At 42.2% G+C, this 27968-nt stretch overlaps 1 protein-coding gene across 1 annotated transcript in view; it reads left to right on the forward strand.

Annotated features, from left to right (window-relative positions):
• The first annotated feature begins 12657 nt into the window (after nucleotides 1-12657).
• MAP2K6 (mitogen-activated protein kinase kinase 6) overlaps nucleotides 12658-27968 on the forward strand; it is a 121237-nt gene continuing 105926 nt past the window's right edge. Inside the window, exon 1 of the mRNA XM_042915089.1 lies at nucleotides 12658-12939. Within this exon, the coding sequence (XP_042771023.1) occupies nucleotides 12924-12939 (16 nt within the window). The 5' untranslated portion in view covers nucleotides 12658-12923. The remainder of the gene's footprint in view (nucleotides 12940-27968) is intronic.

The raw sequence follows: 27968 nt of genomic DNA on the forward strand, positions 1-27968 counted from the left end.
ATATGTCTTCTTTGGAAAATGTCTGTTCATTTCTTCTGCCCATTAAAATTTTTTAAAAATGTTTACTTATTTTTGAGAGAGAGAGAGAGAGAGAGAGAGAGAGAGAGAAGTGTGAGTGGGGGAGGGACAGAGAGAGTGAGGAAGACACAGAATCCAAAGCAGGCTCCAGGCTCTGAGCTGTTGGCACAGAGCCCGACCCAGGGCTTGAACTCACGAACTGCTCGATCATGACCTGAGCTGAAGTCGGACGCTTACTGACTGAGCCACCCAGGAGCCCCTCTTCTGCCCATTTTTAATTGGATTGTTTTTTGGGTGTTGAGTTGTATAAGTTCTTTCTAATTTGAGTGTAGTTGACACGCAATGTTATATTAGTTGCAGGGAAATCCATGAATAACTTTTGACTCCTCCAAAATGTAAGTAGTAATAACCTACTGCTCACTGGAAGCCTTACCGATAACATAAAGAGTCAATTCACACATATTCTGCGTGTTATGTTTATTATATACTGTATTCTTACAATAAAGTAGGTGAGAGAAAAGAAAATGTTGCTAAGAAAATCATAAGGAAAATACATTTACAGTACTGTACTGTATTTATTGAAAAAAAAAATCCACAAACAAGTGGACCTGTGCAGTTCAGACCTGTGTTATTCAAGAGTCAACTGTAATTCGAAGAGCCCGGAGTCCAACCCAGCCAGGCAGTCTGGCTCCAGGGTCTGTGCTATAATCCTCTCACAATTATGGCCAACCTATATAGGTCTAGTGTAATCAAATTATACCTACGAACCACTAGAGACAACAGAGACTGCCTTGGTCATGGAAGCCACTGCTAGGGCTGTGTTAGTGTATCTGCTTCCATGGGATATTATATAGGAAAACAGCGTCTTCCAATGCTATGTTCTTGAGATTTGACACCTTACTATCTCTACCAGAGTCCTCTAGACATAAACTCGGGGTGGGGGGGCAAAATTCGCATTTACTTGAATTTTTATTGCACCTAATGCTTCACAGTATTTACAGCCTCCATCACAATGAATGGTACCTCATCAGCTCAAGTGTCTTCAGTCCTCAACCATCAACCATTGGGTTGAATAAAAAGAATGGTGATTATAAGTGTAGCAGAGATAACAGACACTTATCTACTCCTGTGCAGATGAGGCAGGGATGATCATGGTCTATGAAATAGGCTGGAAATTATCTCATTAGTTTCAAATTGATTACTTTGCTTTACGTATCAACTTAGTGTTTGAGGTATAAGTTATAAGTAGATTAAATACACTACACATTATCTGACTCCCTTTTCTTTTTCTTTTTCTTTAGGTGTGACCATTTCCACTAATTCTTACAAAATATTTCCATATAATATCATTTTGAATTGGTCTGCCTTTTCCAACCTAGCCTGCTTTTTTTTTTTTAACGTTTATTTATTTTTTTTTGAGACAGAGAGAGACAGAGCATGAACGGGGGAGGGTCAGAGAGAGGGAGACACAGAATCTGAAACAGGCTCCAGGCTCTGAGCTGCCAGCACAGAGCCCGACGCGGGGCTCGAACCCACGGACCGTGAGATCATGACCTGAGCCGAAGTCGGAAGCTTAACCGACTGAGCCACCCAGGCGCCCCCAACCTAGCCTGCTTTTAATAGAACACTTGACTTTAAGAAATATTCATCATATTGGACTCTTCTATTAACATAAACTTGTTTTTATTTTTACATTTATTTATTTTTGAGAGACAGAGACAGAGCGTGAGTGGGGGAGGGGCAGAGAGAGAGGGAGACACAGAATCCGAAGCAGGCTCCAGGCTCTGAGCTGTCAGCACGGAACCCAATGCGGAGCTCGAACTCATGAACCGTGAGATCGTGACCTGAGCCGAAGTCAGACGCTTAACCGACTGAGCCACCCAGGTGCCCCAACATAAGCTTTTCAAAAACAGGTAGGATAGGTATTAATTTACTAATTCAAATTTCCTTCCTGAATTAAATGTGAATGGCTGAGAAAAAAAAAAAAACTCCAGCAGGAATCCTTAGAATCACTTTGTCATGTCACATCTGTTCATTCGTTACCAAAAGTGGGTTTGAGACAGAACACGTGAACCATAATACGATGTACAAGGACTCTTGAAGAGCACCATGAGCCAATAAATTCCATATTTCAGAGTCACCCTTACCCTTGAAAAACAGTCCATGACTATTGGTTATGTAAAGACCTGAGGTCGAAATCATGAAACATCTTTCTAGAACACAGGCTTTATGTCTCTGAGTTGGGAGGTGCATTAGTATGTTGGCAGCATCCAAATAGGTATAATGTATTTTAACTATATTTTGGAAACCTTTGTTTCTCTGGTACTTCATTTTAAATATAACAGCAAATAGCTGGTGATGACCGTAGTCTCACCTTGGTGTTGCTCCCAAGTCAACATCCTATAAATCGGGTCACTTATACTTGTGACAGTGGGGGTTCTCAGTCTACAAACGGCAACAGTGCCTTTGGCTCACGAGACTAAAATCGGAATCGACTTAACCCCTCCAGTTACAAGAATAAATGGAGCACCTCACATTTGAGGTGTCTTTTTGTTCACATCCTGCGAATTATAATAATTTTTTATCCTAGCTTAGAAGACAGCGAGATGTCATAAATATATTGTGCTTCTTTTCTTGAATCTACCTATAATGTCAGGAGCATTTATTGTGAATGCAGTTTCCCAAACTTCAAACCCAGATGCATTTTGGTTTGCCAGCTCATTAACATGGGCTAAGAACTCACGTTACGATATACGTAAATCCTTAAATTTTTTTCTACATAGTGTATTTCAGACACCTGCTGTGAGAAGCTCTATTTTACACAAAATTAATGAGTCATTAAAAGTTAAGAGCCAAGCATTATATTTTTTCATAAGGCACTAGCTGGGTATATTAAAAAAAATCATCCAAATGTCTATTAAAAACCTGTAGAACGAGCTTCCTAAATCATGAATCGCATGGAAGTAAGATTAAGAAAATCATACCCAACATTTTCTACCATTTTCTTTGAGATATTCACCAGCATTCCAAAATTTACTCAGTGCCAGATGGCAGCATGCCCCACACTGTTTGATACATGTATTTCGATATTTATTTGGATTAAAACCAGAAACAACAGGATGAATATGGCCCTGTGAAATGGAAATCTCTGGGTGCCTTTCACAAACGGGCAGGTTTTTAGGTTCTCTTTATTTCCCGCCTCAATGTCAGTCAAGTAAGGCGGCTGGAAAGGAGCTCTAAAATCGACCTCCAAACAGTTCCAGGGGCGGTAGGTACGATCTAGTACATCTTGGCTGTTTCACTCCTTATATTGTAGGATTCAGAATCATGAAAAGGCATGGAGCATGTGGCTCATGTTATTTATTCCATCATAAAGAGGTTAACCTTAACCCTCTTTATGGTAGGACGCACAAGCTATAAAATACCATGAGGCGCTCATTATATTCTCAAATAACTACTTTCTAATACTATACGATTACAAAATACTTACAAAACACTATTTGGTTATAAGATATACTAATTTGAAAAATATACAGAACCCACTGTTTTTACGAATTTGGCTCACACACAAAATGATCAGTCTACCATCTCAAAGGAGAGGAAATAAGGAAAATTAGCAGTATTTTCAACTTATCTCATATGTGCTGTTAATAACAAAGCATTTCCTTTGGACACTAATCCAAATGAAACAATTTAAGAAAACGCATGTTGACCATCTACAATTATTTCTACATCACTGTCTAGTTCAGAGAGCTTCTCAATAGTCTGTGGACTTTTGAACTTTTTCGGTAATTTGCATATATCGCTCCTCTACAATATTTCCCCGAATGTTTTATAGTTTTGTACAAAGTGCAGCAGATAAGTATGACCTGAATTATTCAGGTCTGTGACTAGAGCCCAGAAGCATCTATTAACATCAATGTAAACATATCAAGGAGTCTCGAAGGGCACAACACTTTGTCCTACATCAGTATTTCTAACTCATCCTCAAATAGTATTAGACTTACTGAATTGTCACAGTGCATTGACTAACGTACGGAGTGTAAAGGAGATACACAGCTTTACTGTGGACTTTATGAGTCCTGAGTTGAGCTTGTCCTGTGAACAACTAACATAAAACGAGGCAAAATGGTACCAGATGACTGTTAACCTGAAAAAGGTACAACTTCTAGGGCATTTACTAAAAGTTACCTAGCTTAAGATGAGACTGGGTAGCTAAAGTAAGGGACTAGGGATCAGAAGACAAGGTTGTACACCTGCACCCAGACTGTTTTAAATCCCATGTTTTTCCATCTTGTCCCAGTAAAGCAACAACGTGATTTGATGATGATAAACTGGGATGCCGGGATGACCCGCTTCAGCATCACTGTGAGGATAAAATGATATATGGTGGGTGTGGAAAGAGCTTGTGAACCTTGAAATATTATAAAAATGTTACAAACATTACCCGCAGGATTTTAAGCTTCTCAGAACAGAGATCATACTTTTTCCATTTTCTTTGCTTTTTTTAAAAAAAAAAAATGTTTATTGGGGCGCCTGGGTGGCTCAATCGGTTAAGCGTCCGACTTCGGCTCAGGTCATGATCTCACGGTCCATGAGTTCAAGCCCCGTGTCAGGCTCTGTGCTGACTGCTCGGAGCCTGAGCCTGTTTTGGATTCTGTGTCTCCCTCTCTCTCTGACCCTCCCCCATTCATGCTCTGTCTCTCTCTGTCTCAAAAATAAATAAACGTTAAAAAAAAATTTAAAAAAATGTTTATTTATTTATTTTGAGAGAGAGAGAGAGAGAGAGAGAGAGAGAGAGAGAGACAGAACACACAAGCAGGGGAGGGGCAGAGAGAGGGAGGGAGAGAGAGAATCCCAGGCAGGCTCTGCACTAACAGTGGGGCTTGATTTCATGAACCATGAGATCATGACCTGAGCAGACACCACGAGTTGGAGGCTTAACTGACTGAGCCACCCAGGCGCCCCTACTTTTTCCATTTTCTTAACCCGCTGTGTTTGCCATAACTGTAAGCCTTAATGAAGGTCTATGACTTTTTAAAATGGATATAATAAACCAGGGTGCTCTTCTTTTCTTTCCTTCCCTTCCCTTCTCTTTTTTCTTTTCTTTTCTCTTTTCCTTTTTCTTTTTTCTTTCAGGTCCCTGGGATAAATACATTTGTGAGATGTCATGTTTTATAGCTGGCGTTGCCTGTATTTTAGATTTTGAGTGTTCTTAATCCTCCTTTAGTACATAAACCTAGTATTTCAACATCTGGAATTAGAACATCCCGAGAGATACGTAGGAAAAGGAAAATAGACGGACAAGCAGAGATACTCAAGGAAAACTGAGAGCTGATTTTTTTCTTATGGTACAAGATTCATGATTCTTATAGTAAATGCTCAATTTAATCAACCTATCAAGAAATATTTAGAACAGGCTTGCTATGTTATACAAGGACCTCCAGGGTATTCAAGGGTATTCCCAAGGACTTCCCAGTGTAATTGTGGAGTTAAGATTTTTGTATTAGGAACACTTCAAGTACACAGTGACTAAAAAATTGAATACCTTTGGAAATGCTTTACTTAGTACCAGGGGTTTATAGGAACATGCAGTCAAGACCAATTTGTAAAGCAGGGTCTGTATACTTATTAAGAACCAGAATGAAGAAGTATCGTAGGTCTTATAGGCCAGATAGTCTCTATTTCAACTCCGTTGTAGTTCAAAGGCAGCCACAGGCAATACATACCTGAATGGGCATAGTTGTGTTCCAATAAAGTTTTATTTACAAAAATAGCAGGCATGATCAATTTGGAGCAGGAAGCCATAATTTGACAACCTCCATTGTAAAGAAATTCTCCCAGCTCTCTATAATATAATAAACGTCCCATATGCGCCTTTCATGTCACTAGGGCATGCATCAGTCACCTTGGATCCTTTGTGATGTATTACCTTTGACAAGCGAAATGGTAGCTATGACAAGATTCTTCACTCCTTTAAGGCTGGAAATGATGCTGCAGTACAACCATGAAGTTCTGGAGGAATTCTCTCTGGAAGAAGTTGCAAAGTGAAATATCTGGGCATCTGGGGGGCCAAGGTGCGGTTCTTTCTGAATCACTATACAATGCAAGTCAATAACTGATTAAATATGAAACTGACTAGGAGCGTTGCAACAAAGGAGTTCCAAATTTACGCGTAACTTGAACCTCACATATAGAGCGTAACCATTTATTTGGTTTCTGTAGAGCTCGGACTTGTTCAGGTTTTCCAAAGCCAAATGGGGCAGGACCAGAGATATTATGCATGCGTGTGTGTGTGTGTGTGTGTGTGTGTGTGTGTGTGTATAAAGATAATGAGATCGACTGATTTGATTATGATGGAAAGAAGAGAAAAAGTATATGCATATGTTGGATTAGACATGCTTCTGGTTTTCTCTCTTAACAGGATGTGAAATATTTTTTGCACCCTGTATTACATAATCTAATGATTCAAAGCGGTTCACTATTGGCCAGTGCTTTAACACACTCCCTGGAGTGTTGAGCATGCTTTTAGGGTTAATACTAGGCTGGAATTGTTTTTATTCTTACTTTCCTAGAACCAACATCCTTTGTCCGTTTATGCTACTATTTCTGGCTAAGACTGAATACGGTTTTGGGGTGAGGCTGAAACGGCATCACACTGGAGCTCTAGAATTCTCCTTGATTGTTAAGAAATACTGAACAGTCATGGTATGCTTTTTTTCTTTTTTTTGAGAGAGAGAGGCAGAGGGAGAGGCAGAGGGAGAATCTCAAGCAGGCTCCATGCTCAGTGCAGATCCCAAGATGAGGATCGATCCTTCGACTCTGAGATCATGACCTGAGCCAATATCAAGAGTTGGATGCCTCACCGACTGAGTCCCCAGGGGCCCGTGTACATTTTTTTATTCAGTGAGAATGCATTCATGAGGACTCTGGACAGTCTGTTGGCATTTCCATTAGATATGTCACACACTGTTAAAGGTTGTTGATAATAATGTGAAAATCTAGAATCTTAATAGGAGTCTTGAAGTAGTAGTCAAGCATTTTTTAGATAGACATCATAATTAAATAAAAGTTGTTCTTCCTAGTGAATCCCTATGCTGGCATTTAACTCTTAAAAAAGAATGCTAAGATAAGCGAATCAATCCATTTTAGGTGAATGCATTCAGTATGTGATAAATCCATTCACGCTTCAGATAAACAAGTATTAACTGAGCACTTATTATGTGCATGACATATATTTGATCTGGGGCAACATGATGAAGATGAAACTGCCCCCGCCCAAGCTTAGAATAAGGGCCAAATACAGACAAGTAAGGTCTGTCCAAGGGAGAAGGTTAGGAACGCTCAGGGAACCAAAGATTTAGCAGAAGAGATAAGGTTTGTACTTAAGTAATATTACTGCAAGATGGTATTGGATTTATGGCCCACAGGAGCTAACAGGTGCTATCAGAATGTAAAGGAGAGGTGGGGTGGCTGGGTGGCTCAGTCGGTTAAGCGGCCGACTTCAGCTCAGGTCACGATCTCGCGGTCCGTGAGTTCGAGCCCCGCGTCGGGCTCTGTGCTGACAGCTCAGAGCCTGGAGCCTGTTTCAGATTCTGTGTCTCCCTCTCTCTGACCCTTCCCCGTTCATGCTCTGTCTCTCCCTGTCTCAAAAATAAATAAACATTAAAAAAAAAAAATTAAAAAAAAAAAAAAGAATGTAAAGGAGAGGATGTTCTTTTTAAGTCAGAGGGATGTGATCAAGGACAACTTCCTAGAGGAGGTGACCTTGGACCCTGAATGAAGGGTAGACTTTAGAAAAATGAAGACTTTAGGTGGGGGCCAGAATAAGAATAATCCTGTTTTGGCCAGATTGCTTAGACAAAAGAATCGCAGAATATAAGGCTGAACAGGAACGGCCGCGCCATATTGGGGAGGGCACCCGAAGTCAGCTGAATCTACCTCAGGATTTCTAAAATTTCTACCATAATCATAATTCATTGCGACACATTGATGCAGTAAAAAGAAAATTTGTTCTTCAAGCTATTGTACAGTTGCTTGTGCAGAACATCATCCGGTTCCTTAAACTAATCTGCCACATGTTTCTCCCCAGTATGCGTCATTATCTATAATGTACCTATTTATCCTGTAATTTTCTAGAATTGAGGAAAGTAGATAGTGAGAGTTTAACTCTGACACCTTCTTTCCCATGTTTGACATCTAGTAGACACTGTTGAAAAACATTAATAAATGTCACATACACATGAGAATTGCTACCTGTAAGGCAATATCTCAAACTGTAATTTGAATATTTCTTATCTCATCTCTTAAGGGATATTGTCATGACAGTCATTGGTTGGCTTGTGGGCACAGAGGATCATGAACATTTAATTCCAATGTAAAAAAAAAAAAAAAGAATGTGTGACCACACTTCTCTTCCTTTAAATCTTTGGTGGTCTTAATCAGACACTGAACTGGGTTTACAGTCACGGGATATTAGAACTAGAATTTAGTCTGACTCTCTGTATGTTACTGGAATAAGAAGAGGTCCAGAAAGGTAAAGTGACTTGCCTTAGGAACCACAGCTACCTTTTTCTACATCCAGGACTAGAACCCACATCTCTTAGATTCTGGTGTTTTCCTCACATCAGAAGTTACTCTCACCAAATCTCATTAACTTTATTTATTTTTTTAATTTTGTTTTTTTACATTTATTTATTTTTGAGAAACAGAGTGAGACAAAGCGTGAGCGGGGGAGGGGCAGAGAGGGAAGGACACACAGAATCTGAAGCAGGCTCCAGGCTCTGAGCAAGCGGTCAGCACAGAGCCTGATGCGGGGCTCGAACCCACGAACTGTGAGATCATGACCTGAGCTGAAGTTGGACGCTCAACCAACTGAGCCACCCAGGCGCCCCAAATCTCATTAACTTTAAATTAGCTTAAAAATAGAACGTCAGTAACTTCTCAAGGTGTTAACCATGCAACAGCGTTTCTCAAACTCAGCCCTAACTGATGTTTGGACTGGATAATTCTCGGTTGCAAGATGTTTCCTGTGCTTTGTAGTAGGACTACCAGCATCCCTGATCTCTACCCACTAGATGCCACCCTCAACCCCTGGTTGTAACAACCAAAAATGTCTCTCCAGGCGTTGCCCAATGTCTCTGGGCTGTGGGGAGACGGTGGGGGTGGGGGTGGGGGCAAAATCACCTCCGGTTGAGACACCCTATCCCCACCACTTTCTCCACCCTGCGTATTCTTCTAGAATAATTCTTTCAGAGCCAGTTTGACTCAGCCTAGGGGCATCCTTCCAAGAATCACACCTCTGGCCTGACAGCATTTGGCTTTTCCCAGGTGTTCCAGTACCCCCCCCCCCCCCGAAGGTGTTATTATCCTTGGAATCTGGTTATTCCAGGCTGTCTATGATGACAAGTCCTTCCCCAATTTATTGCATTCATTATTTGAGTATGCCTTTGAGTGCCTATTATATGCTAGATACACGGCACTCGGAATGCAGAGATAAGTCACTGATCATTGGGAGTTCAGGCTCCTGGAGGAGACAAGATGTACATGAACACCTGTCAGCCCCGTGATGAGGATCAGGAAAGGGGTGTGTACTTGTAGCTACAGAATTAGCGAATGCACCTCCTTCACGCTGAGGGCGGTCATCGGGTGACGGGTCACAGAAGGGACCCAAAGGAAATGCCAGCTAAGCTGATTTTTCAAGCTAGGTCGCGCATGGAAAAAAGGCTTTCCAGGCAGAGGGATCAGTGTCTCTAAAGAAAGGACAGATGAACCCGGCTTCTGACTATAGCATCAACATCGGGGCTGGGGGGGGGGGGGGGGGGGGGGTGGGGAAGAAATGAAGCCGGAAGGTAAGCAGGGGACGGGTCTCAAGGAGCCAATTATACCACGTCAAGGAGGTTGCCGTTGTCTTGATGGTAACTAGAAGCTGGGGGAGAATGCAACGCATTTGCTATTTTAGAAACATTGGAAGTAGAGACCACCTCAAGATAAACAGCTAATGCACTAATAAACGAACAACGTGCCAGATTTTGCTTTCACTTCCTCATGCCGCCATGAGAGGGATTCCCTTCCCAGGAGCACTGCCACAGACCGGCGAAAAGAGGAAAGGCCCACGCCTGTACAGATGTACCACGTCTTCCGCCACTCAGGACTATGGGCAGAGGAAAGCTTTGACCACCCAGGTAAGAAGAACTTTTCCTTCTGGAATCGAAGCCTTCAAAGACAGGCTGAGTTCCCCATGGAAATTCAAAATGTATGTTTCCCCAGAAAGAAAAAAAAAAAATGATACATTTTGCTATTTTAAAAAATTAATTAGTTTTTATTTATTTATTTCTAAGTAAAGTCAGTTATTTATTTCTGAAGTGAAGTCCAATGTAGGGCTTGAACTCACCACCCCGAGATCAAGAGCCGCATGATGTACCAACTGAGCCAGCCAGCCGCCCCCGTTTTGGTATTTTTAAACATGTGGCTCAGCCAGTTTATGGGCCGCTCTCTGTCCAGTAGCTGTCCCAGGGCCTGGCACATGGCAGGTACTCCATTCATGATTGCAAAGGTGAACTGGATGCATCGAAATGGATCTGCACACTCACATGCCTCTTGGTTACAGGAGACGTAGGAGGCAAAAATGCCAGTGCCACGCAGTGCCCAAATTATGTGTGCAAGGAAGAGAGGAAGGGAGAGGAAGGATTCGCCTAGAAGGACAATGAATGATAGTGAGCTAGCAAGTCCCTGAATCTGCTGTTGCTCATGGGACAGAAGATCCCTTTGTCTTAGGGACAGGAGCTAATAGGAACATGAAGTGACCTGGACGAATTCTCAATAATGTCAGGACAGGAAATCAACTTAGGGAAACTAATGTTCGTTGCATCACCTATTGCGTATTTTAAGAGTTGATTTGCTGGCTTGTAGCTTAAACATGGTGGCCTTCTCTCTGATTCATCCATTACTCAGAAGGCCCTGGCTTCCTAGAATTCCGAACACAGCTGCAATAGTTTTCATTAGCACTCATCAAATCTAGCTGAATCCTCTCTCAGAGTACCCTTGTTTATTTCCCACTACTGATCCGGCCTATCTCTAGACTCTCCCAGTTTCAACCCCACAGCTATTGTGGAGCGCAAATTTACCTTCTTAAAACAATGCTTTCATTCAGTTATGCCCCTGTTTAAAACCCTTTCACAGCCTCCCAAGCATCTGTCAGATAAAGTCCAAACCTCTAGGCCTGCCTTTACCATCCAGGACGGTCCTCACCTGTAAATTCTGTCCACCTCCATTTTTGTATCCAGTCAACCTCTGGATCGAGAGCAACTTGTTTTGCGAAGTGTTTGCCAGATGAGCAAACATTTCTAATAAATTGTAACTGAAAAACAAGCAGTGTCTTGCGATAGCAGCAGTAAGCGAGGCTGGATGTCACGTGATCACAACTGAGCCAATGGTTCTTGAAATTCGCTTTGACATACAAGCGCTTTGGATTACAAGCACGTTTCTAAAACGAATTACGTTGGCAAACCAAGGTTTTATGGTACGAGGCAACGTAGTATCCTTAGTGTCTCCTGATTAGGCTGTCATCCTCTCTTTATTGCCTGTGGTTCACACCTCAGCAGCCTTAACTCCTCAACTTCTCCCTCTCCGTGTTGAAAGCACACTTCTGAGTCTGGTCTACTCCGGGAAGTAGATGCCTGGGCTCATTTCAGCCCATGTGCCCTCTCCTCAGTTCCCTTCTTTGCATGGAATCATTCTGTGCATCTCTGGCTTCCTTGGGAGAGGGGTGGCTCTACCAAGTTGATGCCCACCCCCTAGCCATGAGCAATACAGGACAAAGGGATGACCCAAGGCCCCAGAGAGGTGCCTGGCCCATCCCAGGAGCTCAACAGATACTTGTTAATTTTGTTGAATAAATTCAGGATATCTGGTTTGGTTAATTTTAGACTACCACCCACTTTCTCCGGTAGACCGGGGACTTTCCTCCTCCACCAGGTGAGAAAAAGCATCTAAACATTTTAACTTTGATAAAGTCAGTTGTGACACATAAAAGGCAGAACTTCCTCTTTAACCCTTCAAGAAATGAGAACTATCCCCTCCCATTCCCGCCCACCCACACTGATTTTCAGGTTCCTTGAAAGTAACCGACCTGGATCATTTCTTAATACAACTTTTATATTTTCTCTGCAGTTGCAAAGGTAATCTTACCTCTAGCCGGCCAAATCACCAACCAATTCTTCATGCGAGAAAAATGTTTAAAAAAATGGAGGTGTGGGGGGTAAAACGTCTACAGGCAGGGACATTACAACAGGTGCTGCCCTGCAAACACAAAACACCCAAGCCGACCTTCTCAGCGAGCCAAATGCTTTTCAGCTAACCTAATGTTCTTCAATTATTGCTTCAGGGGCTTTTCGGTAACAAAAATGCTCCTTCGCCTTGGCCCTGCCGTTTTGGGCCCATCCTTTACTACCGACAGCGTGTCTGACTTGTTTATCTGGGCGCACCCAGTCATCTCGCTCGTTGACCCAGGAGACCACGTTTCCTTAAATCAGAGCCCCGTGGACTCTGCTCGGAACTACATTACCCAGCGGCCCCCGCGCCCTTCGCAGGAAGGACGTCTGCGCACTAAGATACTCAGTTCCAAGTTTGGAGCTTTTAGCTGCCAGCCCTGGCCCATCATGTAGCTGCAGCACAGCCTTCCCTAACGTTGCAACTGGGGGAAAAATCACTTTCCAGTCTGTTTTGCAAGGTGTGCATTTCCATCTTGATTCCCTGAAAGTCCATCTGCTGCATCGGTCAAGAGAAACTCCACTTGCATGAAGATTGCACGCCTGCAGCTTGCATCTTTGTTGCAAAACTAGCTACAGAAGAGAAGCAAGGCAAAGTCTTTTGTGCTCCCCTCCCCCATCAAAGGAAAGGGGAAAATGTCTCAGTCGAAAGGTAAGAGCCTATTTGCATTACTTGCAAAAATGCAAAGGGTTGTGCATGCATTTATGAATGCATGGATGCAATTTTCGCCTGGCGATTGCATTTTTAAGTTTGAGGTTTTCCACAGCTCAGTTGCATTTCCTGTTTAGTATGTGTCTTTTTTTTGCAGACACAGAGAGTTCCTGTAAGGCAGGGCTTGCAGTTCAGCTGTGCATTGACGTTATTTGCATTCTTCTGCTAGGATTACTGAGCTCTTTTTGCCTTTTGCACAGTCAGGAGAGATAGAGCAGGTTGGTAGCGTCTAAATGTGCAGTGCTTTATATAATTGTAAAATTCTTTAGTATGCACGCACATTGTAAGTAATTTTATGTGCAACAGGAATACAAACTTTTAAAAAGTCTGTAGGTGAAGATGAAAGGTAAAAGTTGAGTTAAACTAGTAGGAAATTAATGTAATCTTATATTCCTTTGGGAATAAACCGTTGCGGTGCCAGTTTTTACCTAAATTTCCATTGATACCGCTTTGAACATTAAGCAACTTTTGATTTTTAAAGGAAGTAAAGGTGAAGTGTGAATGATAGCATGTTACCAAAAAAAAAAACAACAACCCAGACAAGAAGGTCTTTCTCTTCTGAGATTTTGCACGGTGCACCAACTGCTTATTGGCTCGCAGTATTTAGAAGCAGCAGTGAGGACATACATGTTTTATGTCTCCCCATTTGAGAGATGCTTTGCATCTCAGGGGAAAATATGGGGAGAAAAACTGTACTTGTAAGCATTACACCAACGTGGGGGGACTGCGCCGTTTCACTGAAAATCAATGAAATCTTTTGAGTGTGTACCTGCATCTATTTAGTCAGCTATAAAAGGTCAGAAATTCAGGGTTATGGTGGTTTTAAATTTTTTTTTCTTTTTCTTAATTTTTTTTTTTAATGCAGTTGTATTTTGCAGGCTTAATGTTATATTGGGGAGGGGATTAAAAAAAATTCCTGACATGGCATCAGAGAGCCGAGAGGGTGCTGGCAGGTGCCACTAGGACCCTAAGTCACTTGTTTCAGAGCAAATCTTTCTTCACCGTAGAGAAAGCATATGCCATATGAGAATGTATGGGAGGAGGAGGTGAGTTAGGTACAGGTGAGTGAGGCTACCACGGACACCACATGCATGGGGAAGACCTGGTGAAATTAAAGTGTCTTGTGAGCTTTCTGCCATGTTTTTGGAGTTGTTGAACCGCCTTTTAATTCTACCTGATGGGAATCCTACATCTCAGACCAAGAAGGAAGTGATCTATGTTCATAAGAGTTCGAAGTAGGGCTGTGTTTTCCTTGACCATTAGGGGAGAGTGGGAATCTGGAAAGCTCAGAGTGCTGAAGAACCTAGGATTTGGCATTATGAAGGACAGAGGTTCCTTAATAGAAGGAAAACCTACAATCTCCTGAGCAGAGAAATAACAGCTTAGAATGGGCATGCCATGCTTTGATGTACTAAGGAGCTGGCATCTAGTTACTTTGTATGTGGTACATACTCATTCATTCAGTTCAGTTAATGTATGTATAAATGTGTGTATGTGTGTGTGTGTGTGTGTGTGTGTATTCACGTATGTGTATGTAATATATAAATACATATATATGTATTACACAGTATTTGGAGGCATACAAAAATATTTAAAATGTACTTGTTTCCTTCAAGGAACTTACCATTTAGAAAGCATGTATGCAAATCATGATACTACAAGATAATTGCATAGATAGTGAAAAGAAATGGCCCAGTTGGAGTTTAGAGATGGCAGTGATCTCTTTGGGAGATAGGAAGATTTCATGAAGAAGACGGCATTATGGTGATCTTATCTTTGGACCTTAGGGTCCAAAGTAAATCAGGTTACCCTTCCTTTTCTTTCTTTTCTTTTTTCTTTTTGGCTCACTCCTAAGATATCTCTGTCCTAGCAGAGCAAGTTTCTGAGTTGGGAAAATGAAAGGTATTAGCATGACATGCTTCCATTCTGAGAGCGCCCATTGTAGATGGGATTCGGGTGGTTCTTCAGGTTGGCTCCTAGTTAGCCACATGGTTTCCAGCATCGGGCCCTCTTTGGAAGGTGCATCTGGTGTGAACGTGAGGTTCCCGTCCAAAAAGAAAAAGATCGATAGAAGTGGACGATCATTTCAGAAGCGGTATAGGAGCCTTGGCCTGGACTTTTAAGTGTGGAATTGGCCTAATTCAGCCATGGTATTCTCGAATGGCCAAGACATTTTTCGCAATACCAAACTGCTTTGTAATACTATAACCAAATGGAATGGGAGGCAGAAGTGAAAGGTGGACACAACCTCAGAGTATTGAAGAATTTAACAACACGTTCAACTCAAAGGACCCTTACGAACTTTCTAGATCACTATAATTCGGTTTCACAGACCTCTAATTTAAGGCACAGCAGAGGCAAAGGAATTATAGAGTCCCTGGGAGCTGGAATAACTGGGCTGCTTCTTTCCAGCCTTACCGGCAGTCAGATTCCGAGAAAGAATTTCTTAAAAAGAAATTTTGTTTTCCACAGTTGTAACTTTAGGTGGTATGCTTTTCAGCTTGTTTATATTAGCTGTCTGGGGTTGAGCTGACATTTTTTCAAATATTAAAGTGGTAGAATGCCTTTTGAGGAAATCTGAAATGTAAGTGAACAGGAAGGGCACCCAGAGAGGGCAGGGATTCCTGCACTTTACAGGAAGACAGGCTACAGGAAAAATGTGTCCTCTGCATTACCCGGGAGAGAGACACTATTGTTATTAAGCCATGATGATTTCAGGGAGGAAGGGAGAGAGGGAGGTCGGGCGGTCTGGCATCTCCCAGTTCACCTGAAAATATACAAAAAGTTTGACTGTGTTGGAAATACCCTCTTTCTCACTTCTCCCTCTTTTTACCTTTTAAAAATGTTAGTTTACCTTAGTTTAAGACAGTAATAGGTAAATCATGTCGTGAGAAATGCACGTAAGGCACAATCTCAGAAGCATGTAGGAGAGTGGCAGGCACTCCTATGGGTTCTTTTCTTCTGTAATTCATCCCACCCTGGGAAATGAAATGTGTAAATTTCTCATTCTGTGTAAATTCCTTTGTTAGGTTGTACCAGACAGACTTGTCATGCTTAGCCTGTAATCTGAGCCAGTATGTTTTATAACCTCGTCCATCTCAGGACACAAAATCAGAATAGCTACCTTGAGTTTCCTAAGCTTGTTTTGTATTGGTGTGGCATTCAGCATTTCACAGGACGCTGTATATTAGCTGCAGGGCCTTTGAGGGGGTCTCTTGGTGGAAAATAAATGATGGAAGAAAAGGGCTGAGATTTGTAATATTGGAACTACCTTCCGTTGTTTTTTTTTAATATCTGAAAGAATCTATAAGGAATACTTTTAAACCAACAGAAAAAAGTACACAAATAATATTTGTTCATTATAGAAACATTTGAAAATAAAGAAAAAGAAAATAATCACAGGTGACCACAGTATACATTTTGGCATATATCCCTTTGAACTTTTTTTTCCTACTCTGTGTGTAGGTGTCTGAACAAAGCTACAATGTATATGAAGCTAATATCTACTTAGTTGCCTTTTGTTTCACTTACCTTACACTGACGACTATTTCCAAGTGAATGAATATTTTTCTGCATTCATAATATTCAGTTCTATTTTATTTATTTCAACAGAACCTTCTTGTTTATTAATTTTCAATACTATGAGGTTGCCATGATGGTCGCCCCAGTGGGTACGTTATTCTGTATATTATGTTCTCAGACTAAATTCCAGGTTCTAGATAGTGGATTTTTTCCCCATTGTCGTTTTCTATTCCACCTTTTAAAAATAGCTAATTATTATAAAAATGATATATGCTCATTGAAAGAAATTTCAAGCCAAAGAGAATTTCATAATAAGAAAATAAAGACCACTTGGAGTCACCCCATCCAGAGCTAATTACCGTTAACTTTCCGGTAAGCATCTCTTTGCATTTGTACATCCATCCATCCATACTTATATGCACACACATAGGTGCTATTTTACACGCTCTGTTACACGCTCTATATGATACTCAGCAACTTGCTTTATACTCCTCCTTCTATCTTGGCTATCTTTCTACATTTCCACACAGTTATCCCATTCTTTTAAATAATTGCTTATTTTAATTTGTAAGAATGTAGCTATTTAATTAATCTCCAGTTTGGGCTTTCACAGAGTTCCATTTTTTTCTTTCTTTTATGCAGCTATAAACAAAATGCAAGGAATACCATGAACATGCATCTTTGTACATTTGCCCAATTATGTCTTTAAAATGAATTCCTAGAAATGGAAATGCTAGGTCAGAGGGCATGGACATACTGCCAAATTGCCCTCCAGAGAGCTAACACGAATTCTTATCCCCACCAGAGGTTGGGAGTGTGCATTCTCTGGTTTAAACATCATGGTACATCATGCCAAATCAACTGCTCTCCAGAAAGGCTATGGCTACTTTCCTTCATCCTACAGGTATCACAATTTGAAAAAAAAAAAAAAAAAAAAAATCTTTGTCAATTTGATAAAAGGTGTTAGTTAACACTTTATGGTCAGTTGTGTTTTTTAGTAAAAAAAAAAAAAAGGAGTTGGATGTTCCCCTTTTTTTGACATTTGTGTTTTATGTGTTTGAATTTTTTTTTCTCATAAAATGTATCTTCAACTTTTAATTTGGGGGTCAAATTATTTCTAGAGTTAGTCCAGAACATTCCAAAATTGCAAAACTTAGGTAATCACGGGTTGAGAGTTGGATCCTATGTGTCTCAATTATGTTGGTATGAGCACTAGGTGTTGTATGTAAGCGATGAACCACGGGAATCTACCCCCAAAACCAAGAGCGCACTTTACACACTGCGTCAGACAATTTCACAGTGAATTATGTTAAAAAAAAGAAAAAGAAAAAAAGTAGTTTAATATCTTGGTGAGTTCTAATTTTAATTTTAACTTGAATTTAAGTAAACATCACATATTTCATAAATTCATTTTGTTATACTTTCTATAGCTATCCAGACCTGTATGAAAATGTTAAGAAAAATGTAATGATCTGATTAAAATTCCAGTCTGGGAAATAACTTGCTTCTGGACATTTCTGCATTTTCAGTTAATCTCTACAGGCCAAAGTAGCTTTTCTTTAGTTTTGTAAATAATTCTTACACAGCACCTGGCTGTGTTCTAGGCACTGTTGCAGAATAATTGCCTTATTATTATTATTATTATTATTATTATTATTATTTTGAGCTTCATATGCAATCATGTGCACCATAAAAGGTGGTTGACTTTGGCTTATGAGATTTGTTAGAAGAATTAAGGCTGGGGTCAACCTTGATGACCTCCCAAATTATGTGTCAATCACAACATCATCTTGTCACAGCCTTCTTTAGTAAAGCCGTTATGCACGCTGATACTCAGTGATCGAAATTAGAGCTACGAGCTACAAACAGAGTTTTATGGTCCAATCATCTCATTTTACAAATGAGCAAGCTGAGGCTTTGAGAGAAAGTGATTTGCTTGTAGACAGAGCGAGAGGTGGAACTTCATGTCTCCGGATTCAATGTCCGAAAGTCCTTTTCACTAAACAACACCCAAACACTACTAATCCACATTTATCAAGCATTTGTTTCTTCAGAATCTTTAGCATTTTTCTCTCTTTTTTTTTTTTTTTTGGTTTTGCTTGTTTTTGTGGGGAGCAGGCTGGCAAAGAGCAGGGCAGCTTTACAGCTCAAACAGCAGGGGTTCTTTTTCCAAACCCAAGAAATGGTGATCCATTTGTATCATGGTGGTGGGGCTTCTTACCAAGTCTCTGCCAGGGGATATTTTGCAAATACTCTCATTTTAATTCCCAGTGCTTACACCATACAGCTGCAAGTTTTAACCACTGTAATTGTTATTTGCCTTTTATGGACAATCTCTGAAAGCCCCTACTGGGGAGCAAACATCTCTTCTTGTACCTCTGTTGCATTTCCAACTTGTTTTGCATTGTGCTTATAATAGGAAGCGCTCCATAAATGTCTGACAGTTAAAGTATTCTTCGTCAGTGGGGATCTTTATAATTTCCCCCCACATTTCATAACAGGTTTGGAATTAAAGTATAATGCAATTTTCTCCCTGTGCTTCCTTGTTTGCATTCATATTTCCACTACAGCTTTGCTGTATGAATGCAAGAATAGCATACTTAGCAACTTAGATGGCCAAAGACGTGTCATTTCTCCTACCTGTGTCCTCTGGACAGCTTTAGAGGTTGCCTGATCCTTGGCTAACTTTTTCTTTTAAAAATATGCCGAACTAAGATGTGTCGTCTAAAGACTCCAGTGGGATAGAGTGAATTCCTCCATTCTGTGCTGGTTTCAGGAGCTGTTTGTAAATTACCTCAGCACTTGAGCCTCTGAAGGGTTGTCAGAGATCATCTGAAAGTTTTTAACAGCTGGCTGCCCTATGAGAAAACAGGGAACTCTGCACGGACAACCCCCCAATGTGACAATTCTCCACCTCCTCCTAGCCCACCGCCACTGTCGCTGCCGCCCCTGGGACTTGTTTTCCGCCCTGTGTCCTCATAGAGTCTGCCTGTCCTGAGCTGGTCTATACAGTTTGATATGCAGCCCGTGTAACTCCTCTTTCTGCCCTGAAACGATTTTCAGGTTACAATGTGAGTTGCTTTTTGTGTGTTATGCTTCTGAACTTCATATAAATCCTCTGGGGATAGATACTATTATTGTTAATTCACAAATGGGGAAACTGAGGCTCAGGTGAGCTAACCAACTTGCTGCTGGCTGGATAACCAGTACATGGCAGAGACAGGATGCAAAGCCAAGCCTGTCTGACCACAGGGCCCATGCTCATGATCAGGGTAGTTGCAGACTTTAGCCCCACCTATGTTTAAGTATAGCCTGTGAGCTAAAATGGTTTGCACGTTAAAAATTTTTTTTAAGTTTATTTATTCATTTTGAGAGAGAGAGAGAGAGAGTGAGAGAGGAGAGAGTGTAAGGGGTGGGGGGAGGGAGGGCAGAGAGAATGGGAGAGAGAAAATCCCAAGCAGGTTCCGCACAGCATGGAGCCCGACATGGGGCTCGAACCCACAGACTATGAGATCATGACCTAAGTTGAAGCTGGATACTGAACCAACTGAGCCACCCAGGTGCCCCTGCACATTTTTAAATAATTGGGAAAAACAACCTCAAAGAGTAACATTACATGACATGTGAAAATTATATAAAATTCACAGTCAGTGTTTACAAATAAAGTTTTATTAAGACACAGCTATGCTCATGCATTTATATGTTGTCCATGACTTCTCTTCCCCCAACAATGGCAGCATTGAATAATAATGATGGGGATGGTATGTCCCACATAGCCAAAAATAGTTACTATTTGGCCCTTTTCAAAAAAAAACGTTCGCTGACCTTGCCCTGTATGACTTTATTCAATCAAGTAATGGAATCTTTTCGTGATGAGGCTTCCATATTACATTCCTCTTTGGCATTTCATTGGAAGTTGTTAACCTGGGCAACTACTGCGCCAGCAGTCTCTAGGGCCCAGCCCACAGGAAATGTCTGAGTGGTGCTTCTCCTGGTTATGAGATTTGTAGGCCATTGCTCATTTCCGCCAAACTGAGCTACCAGTCTCCGGCAGCCCATCCTGGGGTCCTTTCCCCTTAGCTGTGCTCTTCCTGTTTGCTTTAGATTTCTTTTCTTTATATTCCCTCCCATTGAGAAGCTGTTCATTTGTTCTTCCCCTGGTCCCTTCCTTCTCCTCTTCCTGATCTCACATTTTGTTTAAAAAGCAAATAAGGTAAAAATAATTCCTCTATCACCACTGCCTGGTTTTCTTGATTATTATCATGGCCCAGCCCAGGAGGGCCACCATTTCTTCAGTGTGGAGAGAAGATGGAAACCTGACTCCCTCCATAGTCAGATCGCCTCCATCTTACCCAGAGAGCTTTCTGCTTATCATTTCCTGCAAAGGTTGGAGCTGTTTTATCATAGTAACTCCCCCAACCCGTGGGTGGACAGTTTTGTTTGGGGAATGAGCACCCTTTTGCTTACAAAGTCGCTTAAATGGTGGGTATTTTGTGGGGAAGAAGGAAGATCCTGGTAGGCCCTGAGAGAATGAAGGGAACATCATGTCTCCAGATTCGATGGGGAGACATGGGGATGGACCCAGAGTAGCTTCAGTAGGATGAGCCCAGATTTGTCTACCATATCCAGAATGAGGGAAGTCTAAGTCACATACAGGGGAGTGCTAGAATTTCTAGCATCCTAGTATCCTACATCTTACCATGGATGCGAAGGATGTCATTCTCCCCTGACTAGGGTCTGCTGAGGTGACGCCCCATTTTGTGCCTGAGCAAACTGAGGCCGGAGAGGACAAGGAACTTGCCTTAGATGGCGAGTGTATCAGTGGCAGAGAGATAGCTTTCATCACGGTCTGTCTGATACTAGAACCCGAGCTCCTGGCCAGTCCACTTGAGTTGTCACCCCATAATAAATTTGTGAACCCATTACCCAGAAGACACATTGGTGGAAACATTTTGTTTGGGGAATTTTGCCCACTCAAGAAAACATGAGTGGATTCCATGGGAATCTGTATACACCAGGGCTAGGTATGGTAATTAGGAGGGGCTGACCTATGTCTGTCTATATCGAGGTTCCTTATAACATGTCCCTTTAAGCCTCTGTTGATCATGGTCGATACCAAGTCTGACTCATTCTGAGTGTTGAGGTTGAATTCCAAGTACAAAGTACCCACTGGTAGAAGGAAGCTGGTTGCAACTGGTCTACTGATAGATATTGGTCTGTAGAGACAGGACGCTAATGTTAAACATCAGTAATGAATATTGATGCCATTAGCTGTCTTATAGGCTGTAACCAAGCAGATCCAAACCTTAGGTGTTTCCCTGCACATCTAAGTTAAATTTTTTAAAATAGTAGTAAGAACCTTGGTGCTCCAGCTAGGTAGAGGCATGCTGTCACCCCTTGGTGGCTTAGTGATTTCCTGTATTCCTGGTTATTTCTGTGTACATGTAACAAGTGTTGTTTCCTTGAAACTGTGAGTGAACTACATTTCCACTGCTTTCCTCTTGTACTGGATGGTGTGGAAGAAATTAGAATTCTCTCTTTTTGTGGTAGAGGAGGCAGCCGGGGGAGTGGGGAGTGAATTTCCCTTAAACCACTGAATTCTCCCTCTGCTTCCTCTCCTGCCAAAGCAGGACAGTCATACCTATGTTTCAGCGGTTTCCCAAGATCCCATGCGGAAGCCATGGGAATAGATGGTCTGGATGTTGAGTGACAAGTTATTTATTCCCTTCCTCGATTCTCCCTGCACCAGTCCCACATGGGGGGAATGAGTTAGAGATAAGGGTAAGGCGAGTATCTGAAGAACCAACCAATGGGAACAATGGTCAAGAGTATGGGAATTATTTTGGAGCGAGTGTGCAGAAACGGCCTCTCTGTGCTCTTTGAAATCTTTCCAAGCATATTCTCCCGCTTTATTTACTCCTTCATGCTCCCCAAACTCTGTTGCTATTTGAAAAACATAAGCCTGGAGACTCTGAGCATACCTAAAGAGAGAACTTGGATAAGGGGCTTGCCCAGGTCAATCCAACCAGTAAATTTTGGATCCGTGGTACCATTTAAGACATTGTGCTAGGTGGGACTGGACAGAAATGCATCCCCCTCTGCTCTGCTTACTAGCTATGAGCCTTGAAAAACCTACTTCCTGTCCAACTTCAGCTTCCTTACCAGCTAAATGGAGAGGCTGACACTCATTCTCAGGATTGTTATGAAAATTAAACAAGGTAATGTACGTCATGTGTTTTGGCTGGTGCGTGGCATTCAGTTATTCAACAAATATTTATTGAGTACACTGCTGGGTTTGAGGCATTTTGCTATAGCAATCTCACTATGAACATAAATTTGCTCCCCTCTTCCTTTCTCTCTAGCCCTAAGAAGCTTCTAGTCTAGTAGGACGTAAGACACGCGTAGAACTGTGTAGAACAGAAGCTAGAATCCTAGATATGCTCAGAAGACAGAGTGTGAGTCGGGAGGTCCTAGGGACGAGAGGGAGAGCGGGGAAATATTTACAATGAGCGTGCAGGTGTCGACATGAATTTCAGAGTTGATGAGATTGTGCCCTAGATCCAAAGGTGGGATGGAGAAAGGAATCTTGATTTGAAGGATCCGGGGGCACCAGTAGAAGGTTCTCTAGGCAAAACAGTTCCTTGGAATAAAAAAAAGATGCCCTAGCAAAATCTCTGAAACTTAAAAGACCTCACTTGTGTTTTCTAAGAACTTCCTTTTTCTTACCAAGCGATATGCTGTCATTATTACTTACGATCACAATAAGTTAATAAAATGGAGTATATCATATCTCATACTTTCAGTTTTTTTCCCTTTAGATTGTGGAAACTCCAGGAAATCCAGAGGTTAATAGTTAAACAAGTATATCATATCACCTGGGTTTATAGGCACACTGTAATTATATAAGCAAGCTGTTGGTTCAATAATCAACATCTAGCTAAGTCAGGGAATATTTTCCAGAGCATGGCCACAGCTGTAATTTTCATTTTTTATAACCTGCCAACCTGCCTTTTCCATTTCTTAGTGCTTTTCCTTTTTCTAGAATCATCAGCAGTCAGTTAAGGAGGAGGAAACTGTTGAATGTGTTTCTGAATTTACTCTCTCTCGCATGATATTGGATACTGGCAAGCGAGTCCATAAATGTGTGTGTGTGTGTGTGTGTGTGTGTGTGTGTGTGTGATTTTTAATTTCAGAAAAATTCCATTTAAAATATAAAGAGATTAAAATAATGGATAGGTTAAATTCACTTGGCTTTCATTATATTGGCTTAAAAAACATAGTGACCTATAGCTCTGGAGCCCATAGTAGGCTGCTTCTTAGTGTAACTCGTGCTCAGTCACTTTCTTTCTCCTCCATGACCTCATTCAAGTCAGGGTCAGTAGAGTGGGTAAGGTGGGCAGGCTGACTCACTCCCAACCGGAATCAGGAAGGACACGGGGCACTTTTTGCCTCACTTCGCTGTGCGGTTAAAGAGCACGTGTGACCCAGCCAGGTGATAGGACCTGACAGCTATAGCATCTCATTCGATGGCTTGCCAAGTCTTCATGCTTGGGGCTTTGTTCCTGAAGGAGCCTCCATTGTTATAGGTAAAGTAGAAGACAAAATTGCAAATTTAATTCTGGAATTGATTGGAAAATGAGATTGAGAGCTCTTGATCCATTAGTGTTAGAATAACATTTCCCTCTTACATTAGGGTTAGAATAACTTTTCCCCTTCCCCAATTTCAATTTTTTTTGATGTGATCTAAGGACAAGAGAGTCAGTGCTGGTTGAGTAGGGGGTCGGGGATGGTCGAGAGGGCTGGGGGTGCCGAGGACCATATATTTTTGGGTTGAATTTGACAAACGTTGAACAATTAAGTTGTCTGCGCCTTACACTGTGCTGTATGAATACAAAGATGAATAGAATTCCATCTCTCCCTTCAAGAAGCACACAGTCTGGTGGGATGTATTCATTTTCTAGGGCTACCAGAACAATAAACACCAATCGGGTGCAATTGGAATTTATTGTCTCAGAGCTCTGGAGGCCAGAAGTCTGAGGTCAAGGTGGTGGCAGGATTGCTCCTTCTGGGGGCTGAGCTCTTCTAGCTTCTGGTGGTTAGCTGACGCTCTGTGACATTCCTCGTAGGCTTGTAGAAGCATCACCCAGATCTATGCCTTTGTGCCCACGTGGTGTTCTCCCTGTGTGCATGCCTGTGTCTAAGCACCCCACCCCCACCTTTTTTAAAGTTTTTATTTCTTTATTTTTGAGAGAGAGAGAGACAGAGAGAGCAAGGGAGGGGCAGAGAGAGAGGGACAGAGAGAGAATCCCAAGCAGGCTCTGCACCATCAGCACAGAGCCCAATGCTGGGCTCGAACCCACGAACTGTGAGATCATGACCCGAGCCAAAACCAAGAGCCAGACACTTACCTGACTGAGCCATCCAGGTGCCCCTAGATAGGACACTGGTCATATTGGATGAGGGACCCACCTTAATCTCATGTGACCTCATCTTAACTCATGATATATACAATGACCCTATTTTCAAGTAAGGTTATATTCTGAGGAACCAGGGGTTAAGACTTCAACATAGTAATTTGGGGGGGGGGGGACACACAGTTCAGGCCATAACGTGGGAAGATAAACATATCGGCACCCACGTGCCACTCCCTGTGATCTGCACGTAAGTTTTGGTTCAAGCCACAATGAGGACACCAAGGAAGGTGAAGACTATAACTTAACCTGAAAAGACGAAGGAAGCAGTTGGTAGAGAGAAGACCTCAAACTGGTACAATGGAACTTTCAGTGTGGTTCTTCTCAGGAGAATAAGCGAGTGAAACAAGAGGCTTGCCATCTGGTCCGTGAGCAAACTACCTGCTCTTTCTTCTGATTTTCTATTGTTAATGACAGACTGGATGCTTCTAAATCGGGGGGTGTTAAATTGGAAAACATGCGTGTTCACGCACACGCACACACACGCACACACACATGCTGTTGCCGTATTGATTTCCAAAACGTAACTCATGTTTAGAGGGAATTCTACTAAACACTTTTAGTGGCTGTCACAGGCAGCTTTCATGGATAGAGAGATACAGAGATGGTGTTTGGAGGTTAGAGAGAAGAGGGCACCCTTCCCTTTGTAACAAATGGTTCTAGTCCGCAGGGAATAAAGCTTAAGAGGGAATGAGAGTGAGTAAGAACCAAGGATCTGTAGCCAGGCAAAGCTTATTTTTAGAAAAGGCTTGTAAGCCTTTAAACAAAACAAAACAAAAAGTGTACTACTGGGTGTTACCGAGCTCTTAAATATTGATTGTTAACAAAAGGTGTTTTCAACTCTCTGTATACTTACTGGCGTTAATAGCTTTATTTTCTTACTGTGGTCAGAGTATGTTTCACATAAAATCATGGATAAAAATACCAGGATCAGCTTGGGTGGGAGGGGACAATATGAGATGAAATTGTCAGGGGTGGTTGTGTGAAGCGATCGGGGGGTAAGGTCAGTGGGAAGGAACTTTCCTGGCTTAGAACAGATGTCCATTGGGGCATCTGGGTGGCTCAGTTGGCTAAGCATCCAACTTCAGATCAGGTCATGATCTCGCAGTCTGTGAGTTCAAGCCCTACTTCGGGCTGTGTGCTGATAGCTCAGAGCCTGGAGCCTGCTTCCGATTCTGTGTCTCCCTCGCTCTCTGCCCCTCCCCCACTCATGCGCTGTCTCTCTCTCAAAAATAAATAGTAAAAAAAAAATGAAGAGAGAAAAAAAGAACAGATGTCCATTATCTGTCACATTGCTCTGCCAGGGTGTTGATGGTGGCTTGCTTCAGGTATGGGGGGAGCACCCCAGAAAAGAGCCACGGAAAGAGAAGGCATCCCTCCCAGCCAGGTGGATGGTCCTGAGACAGACGATCCGAGTGGCAGAAGGACAGGTGGGCAGCAGAAGTGAGGCAGAAAGTCAAGTATCCGGTGAGTCAACATGAAAAAGGAAGAAAGAAATAATAAGCAGGGAGATCAGCTGGAAAACAGGGATCAGAGAGGGAATGGGTCCAAGAAACCAGGGTGCAGAATTCAGGCAGGAATGTGTGTGTGTGTGTTTCCTCCCGTGTTCACCCTGCATATCGGAAATAAGCGATGCACTTCACCTGTTTCTTGCAGTTTTGGAAGCCGTCTTGATTCCCCTGGCTGTTGTGCGATGCACTCACACGAAGCCTGTGGAGGTAGGGGGTAGAAGGAGACGCGGAAAAAGAGCAGTAGAAACTAGGTTGGGGCTTGTCTGAAACGAGCCCAGACTTATCTCCACGTCGAGTACCTGCGCGCAGCTCTAAGTGGGACCAACAGAGTGAGAGGAAAACAGGAACTAGTGAATCAGCTGGACTGTCAGGCCCCTGGGTCTATAGACAGAAGCCAGCTACTGGTTTTCTGTCTCAGGTTAGGGGGTGAGCACGGTCTCCCATTCCAAGGCGAAGCTGGGAGGAAGATGTGTTCGGTGTTGGAGGAGAGCTTGTGTGTCCTAAAACTATGTCAGGAGGGGTGGAGAGACCCCATGTTTGCCGAAGCAGTGGGGCAGGGTCGACAAACTGGTCCGATTCTTGTTCCCTTGGATCCTGCATTTCTGTCTTGAGAATCCATATCCGGTAAGAACTAGTCATGCTGGCATGCCTACTGTGTGCGAGGCTCTGTGATGAGCACTTTGCGGATCAGCTCTAATTTTTCTTCAAAACCTGAGAGGTGGGTAAAAGGATCCCCGTTTTACAAAGCGACTCGGAACGCGGGATTAACAACTTGCCCAAGATCAGAGAGTTTGTGCTTGCACAGCTGGGGTTTGAATCTGGTTCATTTGAATTCCAAAGTTCATGTTTTTCACTATGTAACTGCCATGGCAAAGGAATAATAAAGGAATCACTTCAGTTACAGATACCTACCTGATATGTAATAGGTTATAAAGACAGAGCAATAATGTTAATGGGAAGGAAGATGCTTATGACCCAGGAAGAATGGATATAGACCCATAGATGGGATGATTACAAATACGGGTAGGTGTTTGTGTCTTTGTGTTTGATTTTACCTCAAGTCAAGATGTCTTTGAAAAAAAATTTTTTTAATGTTTATTTATTTTGGAGAAAGGGGGAGGGGCAGAGAGAGAGGGAGACACAGAATCGGAAGCAGGCTCCAGGCTCTGAGCCATCAGCACAGAGCCCGATGCGGGGCTTGAACCCACGAGCCGTGAGATCATGACCTGAGCTGACGTTGGACATTCAACCAACTGAGCCACCTACATGCCCCAAGTCAAAATGTCTTTCTTAGGGAGGGTTTCATTGAATCCACCTGTAGGAGATACTGCCGAGCCCGGTAGGAACTACGAAATACATTTTCTGATTCTCTGCTTGCTGTCTCTTTGAAGGCACCCTCTTTCTGTTTTTTCTTGGAGAGTCTTTACTGTTTTCCCCTGCAGACTCATCTGTGCAACTTTGTAGT

Source organism: Panthera leo, chromosome E1, assembly GCF_018350215.1.
Source record: "Panthera leo isolate Ple1 chromosome E1, P.leo_Ple1_pat1.1, whole genome shotgun sequence".
In the NCBI taxonomy this organism is placed as follows: domain Eukaryota; kingdom Metazoa; phylum Chordata; class Mammalia; order Carnivora; family Felidae; genus Panthera; species Panthera leo.